Source organism: Lachancea thermotolerans (genome assembly GCF_000142805.1).
Source record: "Lachancea thermotolerans CBS 6340 chromosome G complete sequence".
In the NCBI taxonomy this organism is placed as follows: Eukaryota; Fungi; Ascomycota; class Saccharomycetes; order Saccharomycetales; family Saccharomycetaceae; genus Lachancea; species Lachancea thermotolerans.
Genome location: NC_013083.1, coordinates 736434 through 758588, shown reverse-complemented (window position 1 = coordinate 758588; position 22155 = coordinate 736434). Strand labels below are relative to the sequence as shown.

Below are 22155 nucleotides of genomic sequence, written 5' to 3'. Positions count from 1 at the left end.
GCAACTGTATACTATATACATTATCCAAACTGGTTTTGAAATTTGTTATTTTATGAATTGTTCCTGGTCTTCATTCGAAAGGAACCTGGCCTAATTCAAAATATGCTTGCCTTGTATCGATGCATGTTTTGCGGACCCTGCGCTTTTTGTCGTCTAATGCGACGGCTAGGCCTTTGATGATATCGTCTTTGTAGGGCAGTAAGTAGTTCAAAGGAACATGATCTGTGAAGTCTCGCAAAATCTCAAGTGCCGTTAATCTTACCAAGTATGCATTGTGTTTATCAGGGTTTGTCAAGCGCATCAATAGGGGTATTAAGCTGTGTATGTGCTCTGTGATAAGTTGAGAAGCCTGGTTAACAGTGCCTCTGATTGTAGTTAGTGCTGAAACCCGTACATCACTGTTATTCAATTGAACAGCCTGCAAGAGCAGTGAAAGTAGATTTGGAATGTAATTGATCGTGATTTTGTTGGGAGTGTTTTTCAGCAAAAGGGAGAGAGCCAGTAAGTAGTTGGCCTTCAAGGACATATCACTGGTAGCACTGTAACCTGACACCAACTTTGGAGCGACGTCGCTAAAAAGTTTTTGTTTATAGAGTAGTCGGACGTTGTTATTCCATGAAATACCTTTAATCCTGTCAAGAGTTGGTATATCCATCACAAAAACTCCAAAAAGCTTAGCACTCGCAGGACCTATATCAGCGTCCCCCAGTAGTTTCACAAATTTGTCTGTGTAAGTTTCTGCCAGTTTGGAATTCTTCATTGCCAGCCCTTTCGTGCACCAAGCTTCGATCTCAAGGTCAATTAGTGCTGTGTTGCTAATATCCAGGTTTGCGTTTACATTATCCTCAGTGCACCACTTATTCGACAAAACAGCAAGCAGCTCTAAATAAGCAAGTTTCTCAAATTCAGAGCACTTTTCGTGCTGAACTTTGAGAAGCCTTATGCTTTCATTGAGTAACAGCCCACCGGGGATTTTGCAAGCTTTGTCAAAAGCAGAGAGTAATTTTGCGAATATGATTACGGATCTCGCGGGTGACTTTAGAACCTTGGTGTCTTCAGTAAAAAGGACCAAGAATCTGTCTAATTCAATTTGATGGTTTGCTTGTGGGGCGTTCACATTTAAGAAATAAAAAACAGCAGATATTAAGTGGAGATTGTGATCATCGGAGTAGATTGCAACATTCTTTGAAGACGCTAGTAGTTCTGTTTCAATAGATTTTTTGAGATGTGAAGCTACATCATTCGTTAAAACTTCTTGGTTGTTGTCAAATAAAGAATATAGGCAGGACACGAGCATGAAGCAGTATTCTTTCTCCTCCACGTATTTCGAAAAATGGCAGATTATGTTTGAAATCCCGATAATACTTTCAACCACAAGTTTGTGTCGAGAGGTCGTAAAGTCCAGAATAACTTTCAGAATCCTTTCAACTGGTACAGCTTCTTCTTCACCAAGGACCACAGTATGAGTTCCTTCCTTCTCTAGGTGCTTCAACATTTGATTCAGAGAGATCTCAACCACAGAATTTTCTGAAACATCACTGGTGACTTTGAGACCTTCTAAGCATGCAAAGTAAACATTCTTGTTGTCGTCTGTCAAAATTGTTTCCGTGAGATATTGAACTATCAAGCTGACTTCTTCCCCACTTAAGAAGCCCGGCATTTTGACTAGTTTCGTGAGTTGAACGACAGACAAAGTTCGCAAGCTTACCTCGCTTTTAGAGCTCCCTTTTAAACTTTTGCTTAAAATCATCAAAATCTGGTCTTTGTATTGTGCCAATTTATTATCTGGAACGGCTTTGTTTTGTGCCTTATTGCTGTAAGGACTGAAGACTTCGATGTAAGCGTCAAAGAAAAACGAGAGGTTGAGAATAAGAAGCTTCAGCTTGTTCACATCCAAGTCACTGACGTTATCAAAAAACAGTTTCAAAACGTCATCCATTACTTTGTTGAAGCTTGTGACATTCGTTCTCGCCACCGCCGCCAGGATGGCAGAGCTCTGCTTAAGGTCTTTTTCATACTTGAAATTAGGCTCAAGCTCATCAAATATGTGGCTTTGGAACTTGTCAAACGCACCTTCTTTGAGGTTGAGGAGTTGAGCTGATATCGATGTTATTATTCTTAAGGATTCTTCATAGTTATTAAATTCTGGTTCGTTGCTTTCAGTCACAGATTCATCAGCGTCCACGTTGTTCATTATCTCAAACTTCAGAGCATTCCAGATGGGTACCCAATTCTTAATACAAGCCTCGCCTCCAAATCTTTCAATGCATGCTTTCATAGTCAACAAAGTGTCATTCTTCACACTTGGAGAAGACGCGGTCATTTTGTCAATTAGATTCCCAAATGCGTCTTCTTCGAAATAAGGGCTAGCTGATATGGCACTTCGTAGTGCGACCTTCAAGTCAATGTTGGTGATTCTGTAAGGATCATTTTTGGGTGGTTTGAAAGTGATAGGGAAATAACAAAACAAAGTGTCAAAAAGGTCTTCCTTATACTGAGAAATGTTTTCTAAAGCGGAACTGATAGCGGAGTTTAGATGGAAGGAAATCAGCAAATTTCTAGGGTCTTTTTCGCCTCCTGCAATCGATAAAAATGTTTCAATGAATAAGTTGTTTAACGGTAGGTTGGTTGACATGGATTCTCGGAACTTTTCTAGCAGATGTTGCAAAACCAGGAACGCGTAATAGCGCGTTGCAGCGAGATACTGAGTAGATTGGTAATCATCCTTCAGTGGCTTCAGTACAGAAGAAACCTGGTTACTGTAAAAGCATTTCATGTTGACAATGTGACTTAGGCCATACAAGGTCTCTTTCATACAGTAAATGTCATCGAATTTACCTAAATAGAAGTCGAGAATAACCGAAACATCGTTTTTCAATAGCGTATGCTTAGGCAACTCCCCCAGAATCGTAGAAAGGCAGTGCAGGGCATGCTGTCTTTCAATCTGCTCTGGGGAAGTGATATATTCTCTTAAGCAAATGACTAACTCGACTAATTTGAGCTGGCCTTCACTAACCTTCAAAGCAACTTTCTTCGATAGCTCAAGAGCTTTAGCTTCATCAGATTCAACGTTTGCAATTATGGATACCACATCCGCCCGTAGGTTCTGCGAGGAATACGAGTGTGACATGAGACACCTCTTTTGTAATATTTAAGACCAATCTATAGAGTTTTTGAGATGAATAAGAAAGAACTTAGAACTTACACTTGAATTGTTGTCACATGACTTTCGATATTACCCTTGGGTGTTAAGGCCCACAGTAGAGATAGCTGTCATCCAACAGAACGTGCCCCTTGTGGCACCAAACCTTAGACTCCTAAAGCAATGGTGCTAGGCTTTAAGCTCCTTTTTTACCTGTGAGACTTCAACTCCAGGATTGCTCGAATTTTGATTAATAACTTACAAAGTATTTCACATTTTCTAAATGTCCCATAATGGCACTAAATTAATAAACTCGCTTGCCTTGGCAACACCCGTGGCAGTACACATCACAAAGCGCCTTCCTCCCATTGCCTGCAAAGTAAATAGTAACGATAGCTATCCACAACAAATTGTCTGCGTCCTTCTTGCTCTTTTTTGATTACTATCAGTCGCGCCAACGTAATCAAATTAGACAGGGCCTCAAAATCTATTTGAAATCATCAAATGATAAACATGGTCCTAACAGCAGGGGAATGTTTAAAAGCAGGCGTGTTTCTTGTGATACATTACAAAAGCCGGAAACTTTGCGGCTGTTGTTTTGTGCTTTCCTGTCACTAGGGGCCAAATGCCGCGAGACTAAGACAGAAGTTCAGCCTCTAGCTGTGTTAACATCTACATTCTTAGAGTAAGCAACAACTAAAATAAGAGCGGTTACGGCTAGGGCATCTCGCCCGCTATAAAACGCTAACAAATCGGCTTATGCATGCTTCGTAAAGCTTTAAGGGGTGAAAGCTGTTACAAAAAGGTCATTTATCCTTTTGAAAGAAGCTTCTTTTATTGTGTAACCCCTTCGTTGGAAAGACCGTGCTTCTCTGGTTGTTTCTCTTGATATATGTCGAGTTAAACAGATGTTAATTTCAAATTATAAGGATTTCTGAAGATGAGGTTTTCTTGAAAAACAAGTCTGGGTGGCAGATCGTTCATCGAAAAACCGTGCAAAAGAGGCGATTTCATCTCTTGAGAGTGGCAAATAAGCGGTAGCCTATTAAATTAAAGGGCTGTGGAGTACTGCACGACCCTTCAAGTTTTTTTGCAACCGTTTCCTGCTGGAGTGAAGATGAACACTGGATTCACGTTCCCGCCCAACGAGGGCGAATCAAAGATCGGAGGCTTCAAATTTCCACCAAGCGCAGATGATGCAGCCGAAGAGCCATCTGCCGGTGATGAAAGTGCGACTCCGGACCCTTATGTCGAACAACAAGCTCAGTCAGATGACAAAAATGCCGTAACAGAATCAAATGATCCAGCTCAACCAACAGAAACTTCACCTGGCATTATAAGAGCATCAACACCGCTAATAGCTGAGCAGATTCATGAACCAACTGGCCTTGCCTCCTCTGAAGTTAATGTTACTCAGGCACCTATCAACGCCGCTTCTACCAGCAAATCTTTCGTCAATGAGTACGCAGAGAACATGCGCCAGCATTTGGCCACCGATTGGAAAAGCCCCTCAGAGTACGCGCTGCATATTCTGTTTACAAAGTTCGTTCGACATGCTGGGAGCAAATTGAATCTGTGCTTACAATATCCTCTTGATTCTGAGCCTCCCATCGTCGATCTCCTGGGCGAAGGCGTCGACCAAGCATTTGACCAAATCATTGAATCTTTGGGGTACATTTCAAAAAATAAGCCGAAGCCGGTTATAGATGCAATGATGTTTTGGAGGAAAACAAAGTCTGAAGTGGCTGCTGTTGCCGCGGAAAATGTCGAGAAACTTCTCCAAGAATACGACCATATTAAACAAAGCTTTGCTATTCAAGAGAGCGCGAAGAGTCCACACTCTGGAACACCGACTCACCGAACAAATGCTAAGTCGGGTAGCTCCAGCAGCAAGTTTTCACACAAGCGCAACAATTCTTCCAAATCATATGCCAGCTCCAACAGTGCAGCTGAGTTACGATTGCGCGTGGTTGAGGATCAAATAGAAGCTGCCAAAGAGACCGCTTTCCAGGCTGACAGAAAGTCACTGATCAGTATCTACATCTTATGCCGCGTGCTTATTGAGATAGTCAGGCAGGGGCCAGATTCCTCGGACGATGACCTTCACGAAAAGTTAGAAGAAATTGTTTTCACGCAGTTGAAGACGACGGATCCTATTTCCATTTCTTCAAGTATAATAAAATCTTCAAACTGGAATTCGTTTGCAGAGCTCCTTGGATGCATGTCTGAGACAAAGTTCGTGGCTGTCAGTGACCGTTTCATTGCCGACTTAGAGAAAATGCCATCACTGCTTCCACGGGAGCTAGAGCCCTCCGTACATCTATTGATATTAGGCATGAGATACCTGAGACTGAAAAACTACCCACTTGAGCAGTTCGAGGAGAGTGCAGACTTTATAAAGTCGCTAGCGAAATTCTTTGCAACATCCCAAAACCACTCTATTCGGCTAGCATATGCTGAAGTCATCAGCCAACTACTGCTGCCCTTGGCTGGATCTTTGACAGCAGAAGTTAATCACCCAACCTGGGTAGAAGCAATGGCATTGATTTTAGACACCTGCAAAAAACTTCAGACTGACAACAAGTTTTGGTCTAGCTCTTTCAAACTAACCGTTACAATCCTGTGTGTTTCACCTCAGGAGTTGTTCTCCGAGCACTGGATGCCCCTTTTGGAAAACAACATTATAAAAGTTAAATCAAAGAGCTTGGATGAGCGCGTCGTCTTTGCAACAGGATTGTCAAGACTAATGTGGGTTTACCTTTTCAGATGTACAGAAACCTTGAATAATACAGAGAGGCGACTGAAAAAGTTGTTTTCCCTATTCCTCAGTACAAAGAAAAAAGACAACTGGATTACAACTGATATGGATTTGATTAATCCACTGACCGACATGTTAGTAACCATAGGTTCACTGCATCCAGTATTCATAGTGGAAAACATAATAATACCGCTGACGAGAGCCTCTTTTAATGGGTCTACATTAGAAAACCTTAGCTTTGAAAAACTCATCCTTGCTATCGATTCATATAGAGGTCTCCTTGTGTCATCAGAACGTCCAGAATTCCCAGAAAACGACTGCCGGTTTTATGAACTTAATTTGAACAAAGTGTCTGGGAAAATGGGCAACGCTGTAGCCAGCGATCACGAAGAAGTCTGCAAAACGTTTTACCATTTATTTCTTCTTTTGGATTCCAGCATTGGATCCGAAGTTTGGTCTCCAGAAAATGAGCACCAAAGGCAGCCAACAACACCCTTCTCAGGAATTTCATCCTTCAATTTCAAGTTTTCAAATGATAACAGCAGCAACAATAATCGCAGCCTCAATGCGGCATTGTTTGCTGCCTTGATTGAAGCAATGCCATGTTGCTTGACTGTTTCAAGTTCTATCCCCTTTAAGTCCACAATTGAGATTCTTGCGCGGAATGCTGTTCACCGCAATCTCTTAGTGGCGTCAAGTTCTCAAAGCGCTCTTAAGGCGCTAGCCTTGAAGAAAAACCCTTACACACTTATCACTTGGTTCGCAAAGTACTCATTTGATTTTGACGAAAAGACGCAGTCTAGCTACAACATGGCTTATCTGTCATCTCTAGAATACCGCAAATTACTCGTTCTTTATATTGAGCTTTTGCAGTGCTGGTTAAGTGAGTTTAAGGCGGATGCAGAGAAGAAAGCTGCGGCTGAAACGAGTCTCGGTGGCCATGGCCCTTCGATTATTGATAACGAGGGCACCGACACCAAAGATACAGAAAAATATGAATGGAAAAACATTGCTACAGTAATCGAAGACGTTGAAGGGAATGGCCTTTTTTTCCTTTGTTCTCACGATCACACAATTCGACGTTTGGCGATACAAATTCTGCGAATTGTTTCCAAATTCGATGAGGCAATGCTAGAGAAAACACACGGGCTAGAAAAAAACCATGCAAGATCATCTTCGAGGTTTGTTGCAGAGAGCGGGACAAGGCTAATAGATTTACTTCAGAGTTACAACTATTCCAATCTTCTTGAAAGCAGGAAGGTGACTATTAGCGTGGCTGAAAAAGCGCGGCTTGGGAAGCTCAACGCCAAATACAAAAATGGAATACTCATAAAACTTGCGGAATCTGATTATGGTGTAGATGCTGCACTCTGGATGCGAGCGTTCCCAAAATTACTTACCCTTGTTTTTGACCAGTCTCCAATGACGATGGCATTATGCCGGTCAATCGTGTGCATACGCTTGGTTCAACTTCATGAAATAGTCTTATCCATCGCAAGCAATACCCTGAGCACACCCAAAGAAGTCTCTCCAGAGGTTATTGTTAATCAGTGGAAGCTATATCTTATAGTCGCTTGCTCGTCGCTCACATCAACTACTGACCAAAAGCTGCATATACCCACAACCAACTACCAGCATGGGCGAAACAAATCTCAGCAAATTTTCACTGTCCAGCACCAGAAAATCAAGTCCGCCACTTCTATTTTCAAAATGGTCTTACCGCTTCTAAACTGCGAGAACTCTTTTGTGAAAGACGCAATCATTACCGGTCTAAGCTCAATGAATGTGAATATATTCAAAGCGTACCTGCAGAGCGTTGACAGGTTCCTTGGCAGCTGGAGGGTCGGAAGTTCCTCAAATGGAATGAGGGTTGAGATGTTTCACATCCTAGCAGTGCTAGCTCCATTTTTTACTCATGAAACAATAATTGAAGATGAGTGGATTTTAAGGAAGGTTTCACAATATCTGAAAGATGCTAAAAAGTTTTTGGAGGAGAAGGAAGTTCAGACATCTTTTAATTACCAGCAGCTCCGCAGCTACTTTGCTAGCCTTTTATCAAGCTTTTATTTGGCAGTTAAGAACCTCCCGCTTGTCGAGGATCTCTTTCCTTTTGAAGCACGGGCCTCTTGCTTTAATTTCCTAAAAGAATGGTGTGGCTATGGCCAGTATTCTTCGATGTCTAATGGGAGGTATAACGAGATGAGGAACAAGGATGAGTTTAGACATAACGGAACTTTGTCAACCGCGATTGAATTTCAAAAATCGCGTCTTGAGCTCATCACACTTGAAACAATGGCAAACCTATGTTGCGATACTATTACAAAAAAAATCAACGACGTTCCTGGTTCACCAATAATCATTTCATTTGACATTTCAGGCCTGATTTGTTGGATTGATTCTCTATTCGTTGCTCAGGACGAAAGGGTATGCAAACTGGGAACAGTAGCTTTGAAAGGACTGCTTGAAAACAATAAAGAAAATGCTCAACTTTACAAAGACACTTTAATGCAATACTCTTTGCATAATCTCGACACAAGGGTTGCCACCCTATACTATACTGCGGTATGTGCGTCACTTCTTGAGATGGAAACATTTATCCTTCCTGAAGATGACATGGTCTCCCTGGGACTGAGCGGGATCTATAATGAAAGCAGCGAGGTTCGCTCTTACTCAATTGATCTTCTTTCCGCGATAGAAACAAAAATCTACAAATCATCATACACAAAAGTTTTCAAGGAAAGGCTTGCCAATGATTCAAAAACGGTCTACAAGTCGACTGCGAAAGAAATATCTACAATTTTTGCAGAAATTCCGTCAACCGAAGTTCGCCTTAAAATATTCTCAATTATGTGCCGCAGCATTAATTACCTGAAGTCAGAGCTCAAGCAGGACATCTTGACCCTGCTTGTTCCATGGGTCCATAAGTTTACTCTCAAGTCAATAGAAGATGGAGGAACTTTCATGATATTGAACAATCTTTTCGCAATGACCGTTGAGCACAACAATAGATACCCTATGGAAATCGAACAACTTTGGATATCCTTAGGTAAGGGAAACGGATTTCAAAATATTCATGTTGCTCTCGATTACATTTTGATCACGTCAACATCTTCAAGAAATCCAACTTTTGTCAAGAGAGCTAAAGATGTTGTTCTTTACTTGGCAAATGTACCGGGCGGAATGGGAGTCATTGATTCATTTATGATTAACTTAGAGCCAAAACATATGATACCAGAAACCGCTCCTTCCAAAAAAAATCCGGCCGTCGAAGACAAATATGCATATGTGGCAAACGTTTGGAAACTTTTGGGCTACCGTGGTAGAGAAGTCGTTTTTTCAAAAGCTCAGCTTTCGATAGTTTTTTTGGTGAATCTTCTGACAATCCCCAATGAATCAATGTTGACCAAAGTCCCCCTGCTTTTACACATTTGTTTTTCTCTTCTGGACCATTACGTTCCCATTATACAAGAAAGCGCCGCTAAGATCCTATCTGATTTGATTTTTGGATTGGTGCCGACGCATGAGGAATCCGAAGAAACTGTAGCAATGATCAAGGACCGGACACAAATATGGTCTTACGATAATTTGATGAAAGACAAAAACGGTGCGCGAAGTCCAAAAGCTATGGACTCTCTCATCAGAAATGTTGTCTCTTTGTTTTCTGATTTTGAGACACTACAGCGAGACTGGCAAAATATAGCTTTAAAGTGGGCTACATCCTGTCCAGTTAGGCACATTGCTTGTCGGTCTTTCCAAATATTCAGATCGCTGCTAACATTTTTAGACAAGCAGATGTTACGAGACATGTTACACCGTCTTTCAAATACAATTTCAGATGAAAATCCTGAAATACAAGGTTTTGCGATGCAAATCCTTATGACACTAAACGCAGTCACGGCAGAGCTTAGTGCGGCAAAGCTAATTGATTTCCCTCAAATGTTCTGGGCATTGGTAGCGTGTCTGAACAGCGTCCATGAGCAAGAATTCATTGAAGTACTTTCAAGTTTGACTAAGTTTGTATCCAAGATTGACTTAGATTCTCCTGATACTGTTCAGTGCTTGATTGCGACCTTCCCGTCGTCTTGGGAAGGAAAATTCGATGGGCTTCAGCAAACCATCATGTGTGGTCTACGATCATCAAACTCATGGGATATTGCTTTAGGCTTTCTCGACCGGTTAAACTTGTTCAAAGATAGCAGAATCATTGCGAATAGTGAATCCAGAATCCTTTTTGCTTTGCTTGCTAATTTGCCTCGTTTTTTGAATGCAATGGACACCGACGAATTCGATGATCATTTGAAAAAGGCTGCAGATTCACTTATTGTTCTTGCGACCAGTAACAATCAGCCCTCACTTGCTCGTTTGGTCGATTCGCTTGCCAAGAAAAAGTTTCGTTCAAAAAAAGACTTTGTTAGTCAAACTGTGAGTTTTATATCAAGGGTTTACTTCCCGGATTACTCCGCTCAAACCCTAGTTTTCCTACTAGGGCTTCTGTTCAACAAAATTGATTGGGTAAGGACACAAACTTTACAGCTGCTGGTTCATATCGTTCCGCTAATAGATTTGCGTCGCCCAGAATTCGTTGGAGTCGGAGCAGATCTAATCTCTCCAGTTTTGAGACTCCTCCTAACAGAGTATGAGTCTCAAGCCTTGGAATTGCTAAATTGCATTCGAAACGTCTCCGGTAGTAAAATGGACAAGGATGTCTTAAGAATAAGTATGGGAAACAAGGACGCAAAAATTGCTTACAGCAGAACCGCAACTTTGTTCGGTATTCCGGAGGAGAGCGGCTGGTCCGTGCCAATGCCAACAGTAACGGCAGCTACCACGCGTCACAACGTTCATGCGGTTTTTAGCACATGTTCAGACAATTCCAGTGATGATCCAATTCAACGTGAACCCGATACTTTAAAAGACCTCGTGGAATTCCATGCGGATGGAGGATACGCAGCAGCAGCTGCGATTGAGGCTTACGACACGAACTCTTTAGTTGAAGACAAGGACGGTTCTTTGAGCCATATGTGGGCGGAACTTGACAACCTTGATACCTTCTTTACAACTGAAGCTGGGATTACAGAACCTGACTTTGATGGAAAGTTCCTCAAGCATGCGCACACCAACTCTGAGGACACAATGCATGCTGACCAGACTAGCGCTCTCGACTGTGCGCCCCAACTTTATGATAAAAAGGTATCTGTAATCCTCAATCACAGTTTGACGAGAACACCCTCGAATGTCTCTTTCAAAACGAACCTAGCGGACTCATTTGGGAACAGCATGCATGGCGGGCCTCATGTGATGGTGGAGAACCTAAGTTCGCACAGTCGTGCTAATTCTGGTCCTATACGTTCTAGCTCGGCCGGTAATTATTCCGGAGGCAGGAGCCATTCAAAGGTAGCACAGACTGCAACACATCATGGTCTGGAAACAGTTTCTCCAGCACGACTTCGAAACCCCGAAAACCAAGAGCTCTTGTTTAGATTTGAGGGAATACTGAGAAACCCACATAGAACAAAGAAAAAGTGGCAGAAGCAACAGCACCAACAGCAGCAGCTATTGGCACAGAGCTTTCACGACGAATCGGTGAATTACCACTTTGAGAGGGATTCTGCTACTTCTCTGCCTCAAGGTCTCGGTACTAAAGGAAGTCCACCCTTATCACCCACGCTGTCTGACAGCAATAAAAACATCCCGACTGCTCTCAGAGAGGGGACAAAGAACAAGGGCTATCAGCCCAAACCAAAAACCCAAAAGCATCATTATCATATTCCACATTTCTCTAGCCGCTTATCAGATGGAAAATTAACTCCGCCGCTTTCGAGTTCCTCAAACGCGTTTTCTCTTCGCTCTTCACCTTCGCCAAGATCTAGCAAGGCATCGAACTCAAGCGCACCTGCTAGCTCACAAAGTCAGTTTTCCAGGAGGGTCAAAAGTGGGCAAGGTAAGTCTAAATCAGGAAATGGTGTAATTGAAACATCCCCTCTGAACCAAGGCACGCCAGTACAAAAGCTAATGCAGGACAGAAATCTTGAGGACGATCTGCTCATTGAGAAGCAATTGCTTTCTTTGCAAGACGAGTTACAAAATAGATCTACTAGTAACGAACCCTCTTCTTAAAAAGTGGGCAATCGATTTAAGCTTTCCTTCGTTAAATTACATCTTTCTAATTAGAAGTTAGTCAATAACTGTTTAAGATTTCGTAACGTCATTATTTATTAAGGCCAAATTCGTCATCCCAAGTCTTAAGCAGCATCAATTAATGGTTGCAAAGGGGATGCTTAAGAGCCAAACTTGGGCGATTCATTTTGCTGTGACATGTAGGGCGGAAGGTACCGGCCAAACAGTTGAACATCTAGCTGGTCAAAGGCTCCAGGAACGTAACTTTCGGACATGTTTTGCTCAGACGGCACTTCGTATTCTTCCTTCAACTGAATATCGGGCGGCTGTAGCGGGGCTGCTTTTTCGTCCAGCGACCCGTTTTCGCTCAAATTGAAAAACTTGTCCATCTCAAGTGAGTCGTTCACTCCAAAAAAGTCTTTGTTCATCAACATATTGGAAGTATTGATGGTGTTCATGGTGTTGACTCCAGATATCGTAGAAGTTGACTGTAAAGTAGCATCCTGAGGGTTTTCGAAGGCTAGCAAGTCCATGTTCCCGGGGTCCAAATTGTAAGTACTAGGCTCCGTATCCATGTTTACTGGAGGAGTTTTGATAGGCGCTTGTTGGGAACTTTCAGGAGCTGAGGCTTTGAATTCGCCTTGCTTGACCTGACTCCACTTGATAGTTTTAGAATTGAACTTTTCGAATAGCATGTTTAACAAGTTGTAGGTCCGGTTGGCGGCCATGCTGGTGTCCTTCAAATACAGCAAAACACCCTTGCCCAGTTCTGCATCTTTCTGGATCTCACTATACTCGAGCTCGCCAGCTTCGTCTGTGGGGGCCACTTCATGTAGATAGAAAATAAGGCCTGCGACAGAGAAAAAGATGTTGTAAATACTGAACCAGTAGGAACCCGTCAGTGTCTTTTTTTCCATCATTTTCTTAGCTAACTTGACAACCGTTCGGGCTACCGAAATACAGTTGCGGGCCCGCCGGATTGAAAGAGAGTCCGCAGCTTTGGTAGGGACAGTTGCCGACAGGTAATGTATGAAGGGCCGATACAGGATAACCTGAACTTGCAGGAAGGAAAGGTGTAAAAGCTGGTTGGCTCTCTCGTATTTTGGAGGGACATCGTTTGATCCCGGGGCCAATTCCGGAGGGAGATTATCCAGCCACTGCCTCAGCTTGAGTTCGAGCTGGGTGACCACGTCGTGCGAAATGAGATTGTTTGTTTTTTTAACTGGATAGAGCTCTGCCACTATATTATCCAGGATCATGATAAGCTTCGTGTGTTGGTTTGCAATGCCAGCTGATGACAAAACATTGCCTTGCTTCTCGAAATGAAGCCCGTCTTTCGTAATAAATTCATCGGTTAGTTCTGCGGGAAGCGCCTGGTCGAAGTCGCGCTGGGATACGCTCCTTGGCAAGCCCAACATGGTGTTGACGTACACGTCCATCTTGTAGATGGTGTAGAAAAGCCGTTTGCGCATCTCGATCTCGATCGGGTTGTAGCTGTGCGTGTCGGCGTTCAGGTTACGGTGCATACCCTCACGCAGCGCGTTGCGCATGGCCACCCCGATGTAAGTGTAGCACGTCGAAAGCCTGGCGGAGCACTGCAGGAAAATGAAAAGCATAACTATGGCCTGAATGGAGTTCAGGTCGCGGGCGTTCGTGATGTCGATAAGCTTGCGCGCGGCCACAAAGTATTTGTAGCCCTCGTCCTGCATGAACTTGCCCGGAGACGCGGTGTCGCTAGGCGTCCCGGTGCTCTGCATCGACTTGGAAAAAAGCGCCCCGACGGCCATCACCGCGTAGCACAACGGCAGGAAGTGCATTTGCTCGTGCGTGTAGTCGTGCGGATCGGTCTCGTACAGCTCATCAAGGCTCGCGATAAAGCTGGGGCGGTGGTAGAACCGGAAAAGCACGCAGCACTGCTCCCAGGTAACCTGGATGAAGTGCAGGGCCACGGGCTTAGGCGGCAAAATGATCTTGATCTCGCGACCCTCGTGCGACTGGATCGACCCGTCTATGCCCTCGATGGCGTCGACGCCTACCGAACCCTCGGGCGTCGCGCTCGCGGTGGCCGGCGACCCGGCCCCGCTGGCAGAGGACACCGGAACAGTCACGTGACTATTTTTCGTGGCGTTCTGGAATTCTTCGTTCGAAGCGACGAACCCCTGGAACGCGTTGGCGAAGCTCGCCACGTCCACCTGCTCGATAGGTGGCATCTGTGGGAACAGCCGTCCGAACAACATCTTGTACTTCGACAGCTGCAGCTTCGCGTCGCGCAGCGCCTTGTGCGGCTTGACACGCGACGGCTGGCTCACTCCGTACGGAGGCGTCAGCGCTGCCGCCGCCGTCGATGCGGATGCCGTCGCCACCCGCTTGCTTGGCTGGTTGTACGTGCACTCGTACGAGTACACCGTGCAGTGGATGCAGGGCTGCTGCCCATCGCACTTCACCTTCTTCTTGCGGCACTCGTCGCACGCTCGCGTTACACGCCGCCGCTTATTCTGCAGATCTGACATCTGGAACAATGGGAAAAATTTAGTACAGGGTACAACTTCTAAGTACAGTACTAGAACGTCATGCGAAGCACCGCGGCACAAACCGTAGATTCAACTGCTCGGCGATATATATATAGTCGCCGGTGGACTTTTTTTTTCGGTGAAGTCCTTCTAAGCATTAAGGTAGCTGAGGCATTTTTGGCACTCGTAGAAGCACAATGAAAAAAATAAGTGATTTAAAAAAAAGGCGCTCGCAGCAAGCAGCAACACGTGATCGAATCCCAAGTCACGTGACAATTAGAAATTTCTTCCACGTGACGAAAGGGTGGTAGTAACTATGTACGTAACGGGGCAGGCTCAAGAAAAAAAAAGGCTTCCTGAGCAATGTTTTGTCAACAAACAATAACAATGCCCAGAGCACTCCTCGCACTTTGAGTTACCAGGGCATTTGTGAACCGCATCGCGCGAACCGCACGCAAGGCTCCCCCGCGAAACTACCGAGTGGCGAATCTGCAGTCCAGGAAGCACGCAGATCAAAACATGAGCGCCCACAAGGGCCAACCGCTGGGTAACCCGCAGCAGAATCAGGTATGTGACTTAACGGCTAAGCGTCGGCGCTTCGGCGCGCGCGCAGCAGCGCGCTCCACGGGCCCATGGCCCTGCCGGTCCGGTGCGGACGGTTCCGGAGCCCGCTCCAGCGCTGAAGAAAGACACGGCGCTCTAGCAGAGCCATAGGCCGCGGGACGCGCAGTGCTCCGCGGCCGGCAGCTCTTTTTCGCACGCAATGTCAGGTATACTAACGTCAAGCTCGCGCTTTATTGCAGGATCTCGTTAACGCAGTAATCTCGGTGCTGGGCACGCCGGAACAGCCCACCACGGTGGCCAGCGTCTTCTCGAACGAGCGCAACCTGGCTACCGAGGTCCAGGCGTACGCCAAGATCGCGGGCCGCGACTGGACCTTCTACGTCAAGCACCTGGTGATCACCATCGGGCGTAACACGGACCCGCAGGACCACACCGTGGACATCGACCTGGGCCCCGCCAAGGTCGTGTCGCGAAAACATGCCACCATCAAGTACAACCTAGCCGAGGGCTTCTGGGAGTTGCAGGTGCAGGGCCGCAATGGTGCGAAAGTGGACTTTCAGCGTGTCAGCGCCGGACCGCAGGCCGATCCAGTGCAGCTGCAGTCGGGCTCCATTTTGGACATCGGGGGCACTCAGATGATGTTCATCCTGCCGGACCGCAGCCCCTACGTGGAGCAAAGGGCGCTCGACCATCTGGCGCCGAAACTTAACGCTGCATTTGGAAACGCTACTGGCAACCCCAATCCCCTGCTGCAGGACGCGCTGCGGGACGCATCGCAACCCAAAAACGCCGTCAAGGCCTTCCGCATGTACAACTCGTATGAGAATCCCTACGCGCCTTCCGCGGTATCTTCTTACAACGCTCCGCAGATGGGCGCCGGCTACGGTTCGATAATGGACCCTGGTCTGCTGGCGGCTAACGACATCGCGTCGGACTTGTCTCGTGACGAAAACAAAAATGTCAAGCCCCCATTCTCCTACGCCACCATGATCACACAAGCCATTCTGTCCAATCCGGAGGGTGTACTATCGCTTGCCGATATCTACAAGTACATCTCATCCAACTACGCGTACTACCGGTACATCAAGACGGGCTGGCAAAATTCCATTCGCCACAACCTTTCACTAAATAAGGCCTTTGAGAAAGTGCCCCGAAAACCTAATGAACCAGGAAAGGGCATGAAATGGCGCATCAGTAAAGACTATCAGAAGGACTTTTTGGATAAGTGGCAATCCGGGAAGATATCAAAGGTAAGAAGGGGATCGTCAGTTGCAAGGCAGCTGCAGCTTCACATGACAAAGTTCAATAGCCTGCCTATTCAGGATACATCGTCTGAGTCTCCAGCACAGCCTCCCCTGAGCGACCAGCAGGAGCAGGAGCAGCAGCAGGAGCAGCAGCAGCAGCATGAGTCTCAACAGGAGCGTCAGCACCAACAGCACCAGCACCAACAACAGCAGCAGCAGCAGCAGCAGCACCTTCAACAGCAGCACCTCCAGCAACAGCAACTCCAACACCAGCAACAGCAGCAGCAGCTCCAGCAGCAGCACCAACAACAGTTTCAGCAGCAGCAATTCCATCAGAAGCAGTTTAGGCCCCAGCAACTGCCGCACCTGCAGCAACTGCACACTTCTTCAGATCAGCTCCCTGATCAGTCTCAGCGACAAAACCTCCAAAAGCTCCAGCAGTCGGCGCCGGCATCCCAATTCTACGGCACGCTGCAGCCTAATGTGCCGCTCCCCCCAACGTCTTCGCTTTCACCTTTAGTGCCTCAGAGACCCTCTTCACCCCAGATGCAACCACCCATAAGTATTCCTTCGAGGCAACCAACCTCCACATATCCTACGCTACCCAGACCCACGACACGCACCCACAACTCTGTAACGAGCGGGAGCAGTCTCCCCGGGTCCGCTGCCAGAATATCACCCACGCAGGACACGCTTCTGAGATCCCCAACTAAGCCTTTCCACATCACTGCAATGGAGGCTTATACACCTGAGCGGGGAAGCTCCCACGTTAATAGATCACCGACCGGCTCAAACTCCCAGCAAAATGCAGATTCTAGGCTTTCCACAAGACAAGCTTCGCAGACGGCACAAAGTTCACCTGGTGTGTGGAATTTGCTGCAATTTAGTTCTGTAAACAACACGCCTGCGGGATTCCGGGCCATGGAGGAGGCTGCACAGGCGAACAATATGGGAGATGGGCCAAGGCCCCTGCAGACGGGACCACAAATGGGAAGGGCTACGCAGGACAATCCTAACTTACCGACTCTCCACATTAATGGTTCCGCAGCTGAAACAGATAAGATGAGGGCACAACATGATATGGGAGGCAACAGCATAAGCGGCAAAGGCAACAGCAGTGCTGAATACGTGTCTTCGCCCATCAAAAACCATAACCGGGACGATGCCCCGGGGTCAAAAGAGCTTATGCTGGACCGTGAGGGCGCCAAAATCAGTGTTGTTGACGAGCGGACCTAATATAATTTACATAACGCTAGTCCCGAACTATAGTAAACCAAGCATTATAGAACACTTTGTGATATAGAATGGGCGATTCTCCTTGCAGCAAGACTTTGTGGTTTGGTCGCCGTTATTGGCGGTTGTTACTTGTTTGATTTGAAACGCCTGGTTAGCGGTTCAACAACACTGGCGATTCTACATGCTGTAAGTAGATAGAAGCTCCATATCACATGCTCATCAGTTTATCGCGTTGCTAATGGACCTCAGCGCCTAAATTGTACAGAGCCGGGTTAAAAGGCCAGGGGGCTTCGGCGAGATTACAGAACGAATGTCAACCTATAGCGAATCCTGAAATTCGCTTTCTACTTGAAGCAGCACTAGTCTTCCACATGGGCGTCGGGAATGAGTAGGGGAGGAGAGAGCTTCTGAACTCAGCTCGAGGCTGATGTCTAGCACCTGGTGGGAGAAAAGAAGAATGCACGAAAGAGAGCCCGCCAACAGCAACGCAATACCTGACTAACAATAGCATAGCGAGCTTTCTGGCGGCTTACGCTCTGGGTGCTTCTTTCGTCTCTGCTTAACTAAAACAAGCGGTATGGGATACTCCAAGAAATCTGCGATACCACTGCCGCTCCAATGCACCGCACCCATAGAACTACTGTCTCCACACGCGCAAACCGCGAAAGTCGAGGAGAACTGGGCTCCTAAGACCAACCCCACCACAACGGCCATAGCCTTGGTTACGCGCTGGCTTGCTTTGGTTGTCTGGCCACAGTTTCCTTAGGGTGGATTTATGCTACTAATAGTCATTTCGAGGATCACTATTACGAGGTCCCAGAAGAAGTGGCTGACAACTACGAGCAAGCGGTACTCTTTGGCCCCTGATCTGTCCATGGGGCTCTACCCCCACGTCCCAGGAGACGAAAAATGAGGGCCTTAATAATCAGCTTTCGGTAGTTCGAAATTGGTGCTGTGTGTATTTATGGGCGCCAAGAGATGGAACCCGCGCCAGCCCTTTTGCCCAATGACAAGGTTGTGCTTTGGTTCGACTCCGACGAGGAATGTATCTCCAAGATGATGGCAACATTTCTCACCGTTGATTCCGCAGAGCAGTCGGCCAAGACGCTGTACTTCATCGATGCGATGGACCGCTTCCCCATTAAGGAGTTCTGCAGGCTAGTTCCCCCTAAGGAGAACGCCGCAGTGTACGAGAACGTGAGAATAATGGCAAGTCTCGACATGGAAGAGCTATCCAGCGTAGTGAGCCAGGTGGTAAGTTCGGCACAAATGTCACACTCTACGCGCCTGCGCGACCCCTCGGCCCCCCAGCCCCAGGTTTGCGTGGTTATCCGCGGACTGGATGTTATTTTCCGCAATACAGCTCTTAAAGACCAGGCCCGTGCTCACTTGCTGCTGAAGGACATAATGCTGCGAGTGCGCATGATGGCTAACACGGACCCACTGTTGCTGAAAGCGGTACTGCTTTTTGAAGTGCAACAAAAGCCGCGCGGAATAAACCTTCCGGGCTCAAACGACTCGAGCCAAAACGCTCCTCCACCATCCAAGAGGCCTCGCTCTGACTACCGTTCTGGTGCCCCGAACAACCTGAACTCAATCGCTGTCTACTTAATGAAGTTCTATGCAGATCGGGTGATATAAGCCGTTATTGACTATCACGTGACTGGACATATGAGCCGATCCAGTACAAAGTGATACGCGCGATTTACGTTCGCAATGATACCATTCTTGGACTGTTTAACCCAGACATCTTTGATTTTTGTCACAAGCCAAAAAAAGTTGTTTCTGCGTGGGTGGAAAAGTTGCGTGGGTCGCCAAGAAGGCATCGCGAAGCTCTGTGAGCGGGCGGCGAAACGGCGCGGGCTCGCCCTACCTCCCCCGTTGGTGGCGCGGCTCCAACCGGAGCCGTCCGCCTAGGTTCCTCCCGGTTGCGGCTCCCACCCCTCTGCAATCCCGGCAGACTCTGCCTAACCTCCCTCTGGGGCCAGCACAGGCCCTGCCTAGCTCTCTGCGAAACCTGCCTGGACTCTGTCTGGCACCGCAGTATCCGCTACCTGGTAGCTGCCAGACCTGCAGTAACCTGACCACGGTAGATTGGAAAAAACAAGATTGAATTTGACCATCGGTTTACTTGTTCCACAGCAGAAGCAGCAAAGCACAACCAATAGAGATGTCTTCTTTCGAGCCAGTTGTTGTTATTGATGGTACGTTCGAGATAAACGCTAGGATTTTGGGAGAACGAGATGAGCGAGCTGGAGCCATTTGCGAACCAATGGCTGGGGTGGTCAACCGATGAAAATTGTGGGGATATTTTTCGCAGGATGCAGTGAGGCTTGAGACCAAAGTCCATACGCTAACACACGCTTGTGGCTGTGCCCGCTGCCAGACGCTCGTCGAGTTCCCGGGAACACAGATCGTTTTTACTAACTTCTTTCACAGGTAAGGGCCACTTGTTGGGTCGTTTGGCCTCGACTGTTGCTAAGCAATTGTTGAACGGTCAAAAGATCGTTGTTGTCAGAGCTGAGTCTTTGAACATCTCTGGTGAGTTCTTCAGAAACAAGTTGAAGTACCACGACTTCTTGAGAAAGGCTACCGCCTTCAACAAGACCCGTGGTCCATTCCACTTCAGAGCCCCATCCAGAATCTTCTACAAGGCTGTCCGTGGTATGGTTTCCCACAAGACTGCCCGTGGTAAGGCCGCCATGGAGCGCTTGAAGGTTTTCGAGGGTGTTCCACCTCCATACGACAAGAAGAAGAGAGTTGTCGTCCCACAGGCTTTGAGAGTCTTGAGATTGAAGCCAGGCAGAAAGTACACCACTGTCGGTAAGTTGTCTACCTCTGTCGGCTGGAAGTACGAGGACGTCGTCGCCAAGTTGGAAGAGAAGAGAAAGGTCAGATCTGCCGAATACTACGCCAAGAAGAAGGCTTTCAACAAGAAGGTCACTGCCGCCAAGGCCGCCACCTCTGAATCCGAAGCTGCTCAGAAGTTGGCCACTCTCGGTTACTAAATCTCATCAAGTGTGTATAAACAAACCTCCACCAATCTAAAGTTTTTTGTATAACTTAACCACTAATAAAATTGTAAAGTTTTATTCGTTTCAACCCGTCCTTGGAATATGTACATATACTCAATATAAATAACGGCCCCGGCTTATAGCCAGTGCCTCATGTTTTCGTAGATGCAAAACGTTATGCATGTGGAGGGCAGAGCGCGAACAAGATTTGCCGAGAGTCCCTTGTATAGCCCTTTGGCACCGTCTTTGTAGTAGATCGACCTTATCAGGGCCCAGAGCTTGTACGAATTTTGTTGTTTTACAGCTTCGAAACTTTGCAGGTTTGATTTGAGTAGCTGCAGGGGATACACCGCCGACACTGAGACCATTCTGCTAACGGATGTGAGTGCGATATTCTCTAGGTTGTCCAGTTTCTGTTCTTTGTGGATTCCTCTACTCGCGAAATACCGGTGTTTGAGCGAATCATACGCCGTGAAGTATATAGCACCCTGCCCGACGCCAAACAGAGATGGCAGCAGGCCTCTCCAGAACCCTGTGAGCCCTTCTTGTGTGTATATCTTGCGGATACCGTCCCACATTGTCTTGTAGCCGTGAGCAGCTCGCGCGTTGGTGGACATGATCCTGGTCTTGACGACCCAGATCGGATTCGTAAGTACCGCCGTGGCAATTCCGCTAAGCGCTGCAGACGCAAGGTAGAATAGTGGCCCCATGGTACTGTCCTTCTGGAAGGATGTCTGGCCGTCCGAATCAGGGTCCTTGGTCCACATGCGGTAGACTGCATCTTTGGAGAAGCGGTACAGGCCAAAATACAGGCCCCATGCGATGGAGTTTCCTACCAGGTTAACCCCCAGGCCTCTGTAGGCTTCCCGGATAAAGGTCCCATTGGCTTTCGAGTCCGTGACAATGGTTTTGATGACCTCTGTATAACCGTGCGACTGATGCGACGTTGCCAAGAGTTGCAGCCGAAGCTTGACGAGGTCGAGGGGATGCGTAGCAACTGTGGTCAGGGTCCCCGCGCTCAAGCCGGCAATGATCTCTCTTTGCAAGGGCGTGAACTCATGAGCCATCAAGGGCGCCTGTATTTGGTGGTTTTTAGCTGAAATTACGAGTGATTACAATCTAAGGTTCCGTTAGTTTCGCGCAAGTCGTCGCGAAAGCTCGCGCAAGACTCTCAATCCCAAGCATGCAGTGGTGTAGCACTCCATTTCCGCTGCGGCAAGCAGTGCCGTCTCGCTGAGCAATTCTTTGTTCATTCACTCATATATACAAGCAATACAATACATTACATGCAGTCCTGGGGTCTAAGTGTTCACGCTCCGGACGCGGTGGCTGCCCGAGGCGCCGCATGGAACAGCAGCACCTTAGACACTTGGCAGAGGGCTCAGCAAGCTGAACAGGTTTGGTCTGTTGGAGGTGTGCGCCCAGCCCAAGTACAGGACGAAGGGTAACCAGCCGTAGTGCGCCACCGTTTGAGAAAGGTTCAGGATCTTTGTGATACGTTCCTTGGACTCGTCACTAAGTATGAAGGATGGAAGGTATGCCATTTTGAAAGTGCTTGGTGGTCTTGGAG

At 46.9% G+C, this 22155-nt stretch overlaps 7 protein-coding genes across 7 annotated transcripts; 4 read left to right on the top strand and 3 right to left on the bottom strand.

Annotated features, from left to right (window-relative positions):
- Nucleotides 1-70: 70 nt before the first annotated feature.
- On the bottom strand, nt 71-3130 carry MET18 (Met18p; the record flags this gene model as incomplete). Its single annotated transcript, XM_002555384.1, has 1 exon — nt 71-3130. The coding sequence occupies one exon, from the start codon at nt 3128-3130 to the stop codon at nt 71-73; it is 3060 nt and encodes a 1019-aa protein (XP_002555430.1).
- A 1129-nt stretch (nt 3131-4259) lies between these two features.
- On the top strand, nt 4260-12017 carry TAO3 (Tao3p; the record flags this gene model as incomplete). The annotated part of the gene is made up of 1 exon (XM_002555383.1): nt 4260-12017. The coding sequence occupies one exon, from the start codon at nt 4260-4262 to the stop codon at nt 12015-12017; it is 7758 nt and encodes a 2585-aa protein (XP_002555429.1).
- A 161-nt stretch (nt 12018-12178) lies between these two features.
- On the bottom strand, nt 12179-14527 carry ASG1 (Asg1p; the record flags this gene model as incomplete). Its single annotated transcript, XM_002555382.1, has 1 exon — nt 12179-14527. One exon carries the CDS (start codon nt 14525-14527, stop codon nt 12179-12181), a length of 2349 nt encoding a protein of 782 aa, XP_002555428.1.
- A 519-nt stretch (nt 14528-15046) lies between these two features.
- On the top strand, nt 15047-17571 carry KLTH0G09086g (KLTH0G09086p; the record flags this gene model as incomplete). The annotated part of the gene is made up of 2 exons (XM_002555381.1): nt 15047-15094; nt 15331-17571. The coding sequence occupies 2 exons, from the start codon at nt 15047-15049 to the stop codon at nt 17569-17571; spliced, it is 2289 nt and encodes a 762-aa protein (XP_002555427.1).
- A 978-nt stretch (nt 17572-18549) lies between these two features.
- CSM2 (Csm2p) lies at nt 18550-19212 on the top strand (the record flags this gene model as incomplete). Its single annotated transcript, XM_002555380.1, has 1 exon — nt 18550-19212. The coding sequence occupies one exon, from the start codon at nt 18550-18552 to the stop codon at nt 19210-19212; it is 663 nt and encodes a 220-aa protein (XP_002555426.1).
- Nucleotides 19213-19741: 529 nt separating this feature from the next.
- On the top strand, nt 19742-20579 carry KLTH0G09042g (60S ribosomal protein uL13; the record flags this gene model as incomplete). The annotated part of the gene is made up of 2 exons (XM_002555379.1): nt 19742-19775; nt 20011-20579. 2 exons carry the CDS (start codon nt 19742-19744, stop codon nt 20577-20579), a joined length of 603 nt encoding a protein of 200 aa, XP_002555425.1.
- A 143-nt stretch (nt 20580-20722) lies between these two features.
- FLX1 (flavin adenine dinucleotide transporter FLX1) lies at nt 20723-21652 on the bottom strand (the record flags this gene model as incomplete). The annotated part of the gene is made up of 1 exon (XM_002555378.1): nt 20723-21652. One exon carries the CDS (start codon nt 21650-21652, stop codon nt 20723-20725), a length of 930 nt encoding a protein of 309 aa, XP_002555424.1.
- Nucleotides 21653-22155: the final 503 nt, after the last annotated feature.